Source organism: Eubalaena glacialis, chromosome 19, assembly GCF_028564815.1.
Source record: "Eubalaena glacialis isolate mEubGla1 chromosome 19, mEubGla1.1.hap2.+ XY, whole genome shotgun sequence".
NCBI lineage: Eukaryota > Metazoa > Chordata > Mammalia > Artiodactyla > Balaenidae > Eubalaena > Eubalaena glacialis.
This window is the reverse complement of record NC_083734.1, coordinates 19,487,001-19,498,041: the sequence shown is the minus strand read 5'-3', so window position 1 is coordinate 19,498,041 and position 11,041 is coordinate 19,487,001. Positions and strand designations below refer to the sequence as shown.

The 11,041-nt window shown below is 37.5% G+C and overlaps 1 protein-coding gene across 1 annotated transcript in view; it reads left to right on the top strand.

The window, feature by feature from the left end:
• MYO1D (myosin ID) overlaps positions 1-11,041 on the top strand; it is a 348,608-nt gene that overhangs the window by 148,849 nt on the left and 188,718 nt on the right. The window contains exon 16 of the mRNA XM_061176850.1: positions 8,390-8,597. Within this exon, the coding sequence (XP_061032833.1) occupies positions 8,390-8,597 (208 nt within the window). The remainder of the gene's footprint in view (positions 1-8,389; positions 8,598-11,041) is intronic.

Genomic DNA, 11,041 nt, shown 5'->3' with positions numbered 1-11,041 from the left:
TGAGAAGAGTCTCTAAGGAGATAATAATGACAGGAAGGGGCCAGCCATACAAAGGTCAAAGAATAGAGCAGGTAGAGCAGAGGAAACAGCGGAGAAAAGTGTCTCTTGCAATAATAAGTGGTGTTTTAGGTACCAAACATCATCCAGTGTGGTTGGAGGATGCTGAGTGACAGGGCAGTGGTGTAGGGTGAGATCAGAGGTGGACAGAGGCCAGATCATGTTGAATGTTGTAATCCAGACTAAACAGTTTAGATTTTGGCTAATTGTGGTAGAAAACCACTGGTGGATTTTATGCAGGGAGCAACCCAATCTTATGGGTGTCCTAAGATATCACTGTGGCTGCTGTGTGAATAGGAAGCAAGGAGACATTTAGAGATGCTGTTGCAGGAATCCAGGAGAGGCAGCTCAACGAGAGTGCCTTGAACAAGGAATTATTGTAGATCCAAGAGTAGTGGACTGATTCAGGGTATGTTTTGTGGAAAGGTAGACTAGACTTGCTCATGGATTGGCACGATGAGAGAGGAGTAGAGAGGGATGAAGGGTAACAAGTAGATTCTGGCTGGAGCATCTGGGTAAGCATGGTACCATTTTCTGAGGTGAGAAAGATTGGGGAAGAGAAGTTTGAGGAGGAGGACATGGAACTGGGGCAAAGATGGAATCAAGTTGTCTCCTGACTATGTTAGGTTTGAAATGGCTACTAAATGTCTAGGTAGAAATAGTAAGTTATTAGCCATACAAATCTGGAGTTCCAGGAAGAAGTCCAGGCTGGAAATAGAAATTTTGGAGTTATTGGTATACAGATTGTATATAAAGTCTTGGAACTGGATAGAAAAGAGGAGGAGGCCCATGCGAACATTTAGGTTTGTGGTCTGACATGAAAGAACCAGCAAAGAGAAGAGAAGAAGCAACCAAGAAGATAGAAGAAATATCAGAAGAGGGTTATGTCACAGAAGCCAAGAGAAGATGGCATTTCAAGAAGAAGAGTACAGTTATCGTATTAAATGTTGCTGTGCCATCAAGTAAGATAAAAGCAGAAGCTTAACCGTTAGACTAGGCAACATAGAGGTCAAAGGAGAAAAGGCTGGACAGAGCCCCATTTGAGCAGGATGGGGAAGTGAAGTGAGAAGTTGGATGTCTCTGGACAACTCAAGAATGTGTGCTATGAATGAGAGCAGAGAAAAATAGAAGCAGCAGCCAGAGTGGAATGTGAGGTCAAGGAGATACTAGAAAATGTTTGTATGCAGGTGGGGATGATTCAGAACAGAGGGAGAAACCAGCGACACAGGAGGGAGGGAGATAATTGTAATAATAACATCCTTGACAAGGCAAGGAATGAAATCCCAAGCACAAGTGGAAGGTTTGTCAGCTTTAGATGGGAGCAGGGATGCTTCACCCTTAGCAACAGGATGAAAGGCAGAGAATATGAATATAGATGCAGGAAGCCTCGAAGCTTGGCTGATGGCAAAGATGAAGATGTTCCTATCTGATTGCTTCTGTTTCCTCAATAAAGTATGAGGCAAGGTCATGAGCTGAGAGTGAAGATTAGGAGATGTGGTGTAGGAGGTTGGAGGGGAAATGAAAATACTCATTTTGGAGAGTGGGAAAGCATAGGTGTGTATAGTAGTTTTGCTGCTAGGAAGATCTGAGCACCCACTTGACATTTGAGGTTATAAGTGTACAGTGACACCACCCAGCACCGTCTGTTGTTCTCCACCAGTGTTCAGCTACTTGTGTGAAGAAGTGAAAGGGATTTACACTAATTGGAGACTCTTGGAATGAATAAAACTTTATAGCAGAATAGCCTAGAAAATTGAAACAGTTTTATATTGATCAAAAGGTTATGCTCAAAACTGATCATTTTCCTTATTGAAATCATACTGTTCTTTAAATTTGTTTTTTTTTTAATTGAGGCTGTAGAGTAGGAATGTTGTCATGAGTAGAGATGTGTTCATTCTGAGTCTTGACTTCAAACAGTGTCAAATTATATTGATAGGAAGATTGTTAGTCCCTTGTCGTTACTCAGAATTATAGCAATTACTCAATTGTAGTATTGATTTTTGTGTTGTCGCGTATATGAGATCAGCAGAAGTTAAGTATTAGAATGAGCAGGGTGGGAATGGGTAACTATAGGATGGGGCTGAACTAAAAGTATATTTACCTAAAATATATATTTATCTAACTAAAAATATATTATCATGACACCATGATAATAGAACCCATGGAAAGAAGTTGAAATAAGAGAATAAGCAAGCTTGATTTGGAGGGGACAAGGACTTTTGCAAGTGCATATCCTCACTCTTAATCTCTTTATGCACCTATTTTACTTTCAACTCAAGATGTTTGGTGTGTTTTTTGGCATGAAAGACATGCTGTAAGGATTGGATTCTGTTTTCTAATACTCATGTAAAAATAGAAAAGATTAAAAAGAACCTATGAATTTCAGATATGATGGTCTTAGGAGTACAAGCTTAAATCTCCCATTCCCACTCCAGAACATCCCCCAATAATATAAAATATGTGTATTTAAAGCCACGTTAATGCATAGCCACACTATGGAATCAAAAGGGGGATTCTCAGTGAACCTTAAAGTTGTGAATCACTCCTAAATACAATATGAAGCAGACATGAAGACCCAGAAGTAAGCCAAGGTCACATTTTTAAGGAAAGACTGCCTTGTGAGGCTTGAGCTGCCATTCAGGAAGCATCTTAGCAACTGTGCTGGAGTTTACCCAGCTGCAGCACCGGGAGGTTGCCATAATGGCCAGGGCAAGTAACCGCCTCAGCAACTGTAACGGAGACATCATAGGTATATTGGCCAAGACTCAGGAAGCAAAAGTAGCCACCTAACAAGAGGCCAACAAAGGCCAAGATGTACACGTACATAGAAGGACTCTGGGGAAGGAGACGAGATAACAGTCAAACATCTGAGAAAGGCCAGACCAATGAAAAAGAGACAGTAAGCTCAACAAATAAAAAACCTCTCCCCCAAGGGACCAGAGCAAGGAGTGAAAGATATTAGAATAAGCCTATTTCATATTCTCCAAGAGATAAAGGAGAGAATTATGGTCCTAAAATAGGAATACAAAGTTAGAAACAAGAACAAGTAGTTATTAAAAAGAACTAATTAGAGATTTAGAAAATGAAAACCAGATCAAGCACAATGAAAGAGTGAATTGTCCATCAATAGAAGGAGTCAGCAATTTGTAGTGTAATCATACAATGGTTACTAATCAGCATTAAAGAGAATGAATGGCTAATACAGCAACAACATGGATGAATAAAACATTATGCGGAAAAGGAGTCACCAAAGAGTAATTTCTTGATGCTGCCATTTATATGAAGTTTAAGAACAGATAGAAATCAGAGCAGTGCTTTGCTCTGGGTTGGGGGTTAACTGGAAAGGGGGAAGGGCAATGGGGGAACTCTTTGAGATTATGGAGATGATCTGTATCTTGATTGGCATGTCAGTTCCATGGGTGTACACATTTTTCAAACTTACTGATTCGTGTACTTAAATGTGTGCATTTTACTATACATAAAGTTTACCACAATTAAAAAATTTTTTTTCTTAACTAAACTTCTTTTAAACAACTTAGTGAGCTAGAAGATCAAGCTGAAGACTTCTTCCAGACCTCTTCACAAAGAAAAAGAGATGGGAAGTACTAAAGAAAGGTCAAGCTGCGTGTAAGGTTGATCCAGGAGGGCCAAAAGCCATCTAACTGGAGCTCCAGAAGGAAAGAAGAGTCTAGGGGTCAGATTGAAAGAATACACTGAGTGTAAAACATACGACGTTTTTTAATGAAACTTAAGTACATTATGTTCACTTTCAGAATGTTAGACATAAATAAAAATGCTTAGAGCTCCCAAGAAGAAAGGCAAACCACCTATGAGGGAGTGAGACTCATACTGACATTAGACTTCTCATTAGCAACATTCAGTGTAAACAGACAAAGGAGCAGTATCTTCATAGTGAAGGGGAATGAAGTTTATGCTTAGAATTTTATTCCATGCCAAGTTATCATTCAAGAGTGTGGGCAAAATAAAAATGTTTTCTGACATAATATAGGCTCAGAAAGTTTACTATTCTGAGAGGGTCATAGACCCTCTGAAAAATCTCTAGAGGGTATACTTTAGCAAAAAGGAGAATAAATGCAGGAGGGAAATATGGAATGCAAAAAAGCAACATTGAACAAATAAGTAGGTAAAACTTTTTGTGAAATCTGAACAAGTATTGATTGTAAGGGGGAAAAAGAAGTCTGTAGTAATCATTTGCAGCAAAAATTAAAATAGTAGTGAAAAATATAGAGAAGTAAAGACTTTTGTACTCCTTATGGGAAGAATACAGATGTTAATTAACTAGACAGGAAATAGTATGTATTTTTACATAAATAAATTTTTACATATTTAATTTTTCAGAATGATAATAATAATAGTGCTGACATTGTGAAGTGTTCACACCATATGTACCCAGCACTGTTTTAAACAATCTGCGTGTAGTCTGTCCCTAAAGCTGACAACCAGATGAGGAGCGTGTGTTACCCCCATTTTATGCAGATGAGGAAACCGAGGCACACAGAGGTTAAGGAACTTGCCTCAGGTCACGGAGCCAGGTAGTGGTGTAGCCGTGTCTGAACTCAGGCAGTTGTCTCCTGAACCTACCGTCTTTAACAGTGCACCGCCTCACAACTGAATGTGTGGCTTTATCAGAGGAAGGAATAAAATGGAATAAAGAAAACTCAGTCTACCCAAGAGAAAACAGGGTAAAAAGCAACGAAGAGAAAGCACAACTAATAGAAAACATTAAATGAGAAGTTGAGAAAATTGAAACATATTAATAATCACAATAAACGTGTCAGACTTGCCCTTTAAAAGACAGAATTGTGGAAAGACTGAAGTCTCTCCAGTTGATGACTGTCTAAGTCGAGATTAGGTTCTCTCTACTAGAGTCATCTAGGAAGAGTGCTGGATGAGATGGTGGGATGTGCATCTGGGAAGAGGGTCTATCCCTCCTCTGCAGGCTGTGTTTATCTGCCACTTTACATAAAATGGGTTTGTTCACATTGAAAAATTGACATTTTATTGTCATACTGATTGAACTAATTAACAATGGGACATGGGGTAGGATGGCAGGTGTGTAGGACATTGGATGAATGTTTTCAGTCCTGGTGGGAGAAAAAGTAATATTTTCTGCAATGAGTTTGTGCTTTTAGATTCTGCAGATTTTTTGTAAGCTAGCTTTGAACCTAAATTTCTACTTGTCACTTTCATTTTCATTCTTTTATTGGAAAAGAGGAGGATTTTAAATGTACCGATAACCTTAAAAGCTGCTAAAGTCTTTCAGGGAGGTAAAACTAGTCAGAAAGCAGATGAATTTAGCTTTTTAATTTGCAAGTTCAGGATGCTGGTTTGCTGAACAACTTGGGGCATGCCCTTGACCGTCAGGAAGAAAGGAAGGGCGCTGTTACCCTGATGTGTTAGCTTAGCAGTGTGGCAGTAGGATTGCTTCTAGTTTCTGCAACATGCCTAAAACTTTAAACAAATGACATTACTCCCTGTTGACTCTTATTCTATCGATAGTTTTATAATGAATTTGGAAGTTTTTAGATTTTATTTCCTTTTTTCGCATGACGTTGCTTAATATTACCTTTCTCTTCATATTAGAACTCTGGTTTCTGTTTCTGTCTCTATCTGGCAAGTGACTAGACTTTTAAATGTATTTTCTTCCATTCTTTCATTCAGTAGATATCTCGTTCCTCATTGTATGGTGGACAACACGATAGGCACATGGCATATAGTGGGGAACAAAACAAAATTCCTGTCTTCGTGGTACCCATAGACTGACATTCAACAGACAAACACACAAATCAATATGATTACAAACTGTGATGAATGGTGTGAGGAAAAGAAACCCATCTGGCTGCCCTAGAGAGGAATAATGGGGGTGAGGGTTGATGGTTGATGAAGTAAAATCAAAAAAAGTCTATAAGGAATCTCAGCCTTTCAAAGAGTAGATTAAAAAGCATTCCAGGCAATGGGAACAGCATATGCAAAGTCTCCAAAGCAAGAAAGAGGCAACCGCATTACAGGACCCTAAAGAAGGCCAAGGTGACGGTAGAATGTCACCAATGTCAGTAGAATAATGAAAGCAGGAGAGCAGTAAAAGAGAATAATGATGTAAGGCTTTTTGGAATACTACTCTGGCTGCTAAATATGCAGAATGGATTGAAGAGGAAATGCAAAACAGGTTAAGAGTCTATTGTAGTAAACTTGATGGTGGCTTATATTAGGATTGTAGCAGTAAAGATGAGAATAGTTGAATTTTAAATATATTTTGGAGGTTGAGTCAATAGACTTGATGATGGGTTAGAAGGAATGATAGAGAAGAGAAGGGATCAAATATGACTCCCAGGATTCTGGCTTTAGTAACTGAGGACATTGAGGTAGGAAGGACTGAAAGAGGAATTTAAGATGCCTTTAGGTCTATATAGGCATTGGATATGTGAATCTGAAGCTCAGAACTGAGAACTGGGCTTGGGATAATAAATGCATGAGTTGAAAAATAAAATGGATGGAATAGATGAAGTGATGTGGGAGGTTGTACATAGAAGAGGGCCTGATATGAGCTCTGGGACACTCCCAACATTTGGGGGTCCAGTAATGAGGAGTTGCCAGAAAATGAGATTGAGAAGAGATATCCAGAGAGACAGAAGGAAGCCAGGGAGAGTGTGCTGTTGTGGAAGCTAAGATGGAAATCAGGAAAAGAGAGAGACATCAAGAAGAAGGGATCAGATGCCCCTTAGATACATAGTATCTTAACCAGAAATGTGTAAAGCCCTAGGAGGAAAATGTGAAGACTCCTGAAAGGCACGAAAGTAGACTTGAACTAATGGAATGATATCCCTTGTTCTTGGATAGGACAACTCGATGTCATAGCTAAATTTAATGACTTTAACATGGGAACCCAATAAAAATACCAGAAAGGATTCATTTGTTTTGTGATTGTTTTTCCCTGGAACTATGCAAATTGATTCTAAAGTTCATATAGAAAAATGAACACATAAGAATATCTAGAAAGACCTTTAAAAAGGAAAAGAAGAAGAGACCACCAGATATTAAAATATACTTATAACATCTATAATTAGAAATTTGCAGTACTGATGGGGCAGAGGGACAGACAAAGCAATGAAACAGACCAGAAAGCCCAGAAATGAACTGAAGTACATATGAAAATTTAGCATATGATAAAATGGCATATTAAATCAGAGGGAGAAAGACAGACGTTTTAGTAAATAATATCGGAAATAGCCTTTTGTCAAAAGTTGGATCCGTATCATATGGACCCATATCAAAATAAACTCCAAATGGATCAGAGATCTAAATGTAAAAAATGAAAACATATAAGTACTAGAAGAACCCATAGGTGAATTACTCTGTAACCTGAATGTGAGGAAAGCCTTTCTCACTATGACTTAAAATTCAGATGCAGTATGTGAAAAACATTACTAAATTTGACTACATGTATTAAACAACTTTGCACCAAGGGTGGAGGAAAAGCACTGCAGTAGGCAGCCTTCTAAGCTGGTCCCAGTGATCCCCACCTACTGGTATTCATGCCTGTGTAATCCCCTTCCTGTGAGTGTGGGCTGGCCCTAGTGAATTGCTTCTAGCAAAATGGAATATGTCAAAAGTGATGGGATGTCGCTCGTGAGATTAGGCTACAAAAGGCTGAGACTCTGTGACTACTGTCTTGCTCACGGTCACCCTCACGAAGAAGCTGGTGTGTAGTAAACTAACCTATGAGAGGGCCACGTATTGAGGAACTGTTGGCTGCTTGTATGTAGAATTGCAAATGATCTGTGTATTGACCTTATGTGCAGAACTGTGCTTAGTTTTCTTTTAGTGATGATAGTTTATCTGAAGATCTGCTTGATGTCCTTTGAAGCGAGTCATATTGTTCATAAGTAATGTTTTGTTCCTTCCCCAGTCATTTACCAGTTCAAAAACCCATGATAGAGGCATCCTTTTCTTGTTTCTGTTTGTAAAGACAATGCTTCCAAGGTTGCCACATTACAAATAATATTTGCTGCAAGTTTTTGGCAAATAGCTTTTATTAAATTAAGGAATACCCTTCTAATCCTTGTTTAGTGAGTGTTGTATTTTATTGAAGGAGTGTTGTATTTTATTGAAGGAGTGTTGTATTTTATTGAAGCCTTTTTCTATGACTCTTATCAGGCTAATAAAATTCATCCCTATTTCTAGTTTGCTAAGAAGTTTTTTTTTTCTTTCTTTCTATGAAGCATCTTGAATTTTATTGGATAGCTTTTCTGCATCTATTGATACCACATGGTTTTTCTCCCTTAATCCGTGCCCTGTTCTTTTTTTCATCCAGGTACAAAATGATCTCTGAATTCACCTGGCCCAACCATGACCTCCCTTCAGACAAAGAGGCTGTCAAGAAACTGATTAAACATTGTGGCTTTCAGGATGATGTAGCTTATGGGAAGACCAAAATTTTCATTCGAACACCCCAAACATTGTTTACGTTGGAAGAGCTCCGTGCCCAGATGCTCGTAAGGATTGTCCTCTTTCTACAAAAGGTAATTTAATATTTTATATATAAGGATAAGGCCTTAGTTTTATGTTCTTAAAGATGAGTTGAATGTTTTCTTTGATTTAAGAAATGTTCACGATGGTATATTTTTTTGCATCTATGCATATCTTAAGAGTGTTTTCTGTTGCCTTCACACATGGAAAACTTACTGGGCTGCGTGAACTCAAAATTATTTTATCCTCAGAACTCTGAAGCTATTTTGTCTTCTGGTATTTAGAATCAGAGAGATGTCTGAAGCAGTCTGGTTTTTGTCTCTTGCAGTTAACTGAGTTGTTTGCCTCAGCTTAACTGCATAAAGGACTTTTTCTATCTTATAATTCAAAAGCTTGGCCAGCCTGTGTGAAACCACCTCCCTCACCCATCACGACCCACCACCAGCACTTGCCAAGGTGTGCAGTGCTCAGTCAACGATCCTCGTAAGACCATGGTACCTGTCATCATTGATCTGTGCAGGGCCCCTTCTCATTTCATTCAATCACTCAGGTATTTCTTTTTATCCCTCTTACCCATTTCCATACCTTCTGATTGAACCATTTTAATGTAAAAAATTATATATGCATATAAAAAGAAATCGTGTTCCTCTAGGAGAATGTCCTTGGGGTATCCATCAGGGGAAAGGTGGCTGGGTCATTGGGTATATGTAGACCTAATTGGCGTAAGTAGTGCCAGGCTCCTCTCCAGAATGTCTGCCAGTTTGCACATCACCAGTTTGTATGTAGAGGTTACTATGTGCCCACATCCTTACCAGTATCATCCAGGTACCTAAATTTTGCCAGACTAGTAAGTATAATGATATCTCATTGTTGTTTTACTTCCTATTTCTCTGATTACCATTGAATTTGAGCATCTCATTAAATGCTTGTTTGCTTTTTGGGTTTTCCTATAAACTGCCTGTTCATATCTTTTATCCGTTTTTCTACTGTAATTGGTATCATTTTCTTGTTGATTAGCAGGAATTCCTTGACTATTTTAGACATTAATCTCTTATTCACTTTAGGTATTATAAATATATTCTCCTATTCTGTCGGCATTCTAATGAACTTTCTAATGTGCTTTGTTGAAGAGAATCCTTAATTTTGACATAATCAAATTCTTCGATATATTTTTTTTTTGGCCTTATATTTTGTGCCTTGGAATTTTATTTAAGAGGGCTTTCCTTGTATCTAGGTCACAAAGGTACTATCCTATGTTTTCTTCTATGAACTGTATAGTTTTACCTTTCACATTTAGGTCTTTAATCCGTTCAGAATCCATCTATGTATGTGGTTCTCTCTAGGAATCCAGTTTTACTTTCTTCTGTATGGTGAGCAAGTTTTCTCAATACCATCTAAATACTAAATAATCTGTTCTTTCCCTATTGATTTGTGGTGCCACTTTTATTATGTATGAAGTTTATATATATATATATATATATATATATATATATATATATGTATGTATGCTGTTTCTGAGTGCTCTATTCTGTTCCATTTTTGTATCTGCCTCTTTTCATACTAATGCCACATAGTTTTTATTGTAGTATGTTTTAGTATATGGTAGGATAAGTCCATCTTCTCTACTCTTCTTTATTGAGGTTGATTATTCTATACATAGACCTTTATTCTGTAATATAAATTTTAATCTGTGTTTATTGAGTTCATTAAATTCAACAATACTTTTTATTAGGATTGCATTGAATTTATAGGTTAATTTGAAAGGATTAACATTTTTATAATATTAAATCATCTTAAGAGTATTGAATAGGCTTATTTAAATCATTTTTTTGACTTTTAGACTTAGAGAGGTCTTACGAAGTCATAGTTAATTCCTAGATATTTTATTGTTTTTGTAGCTGCTGTGCTTTTATTATTGTGTTTCTATTATATTTTCTATGTGTCAGTGTTGGTATAGAGAAGTAATATTGGCTTATGTTGGTTTAACTGTATCCAGAATGAAACGTTTCTTGATTCATATTTGTTGATTCTGTTAGTTTTTCTGGGTAAAAGATTATATCATGTGCAGATTATAAAAGTTCCCTTCCAATTGCCAAGATGTTTCTGAGTGTTGGTCTCGTTCATTTATTTTTCCTAGAACTCAGGAAAACTTTTGGAGTGGAATACTAAATTCTGTTTCATCTTAGAACAGTTTCCTTCTATTAATTGGTTTTTTTAATATTGCTTTTACTCCGTTCTGTTTTCTTTTTCAAGACAGCTTGTAAATTTGCAAGGTGAATCTCTGTTTTTTGTCTGTCATAGTAAGTTATTTTCACGCATCTGTTCTTCTGTATATTCAAATCCTTACTTTTGATCTTCCCTACTTAGCAGTGGGATATTTTGTTGTTGCAGATCTGCTACTTTGTCTTTCTTCTTCATACCTATCCAAGACATTGACCAGACTCAGGGCTTGGCCCTGAGCCAGGGCAACCATACCTCTCAGTTTGGTTGGGACAGT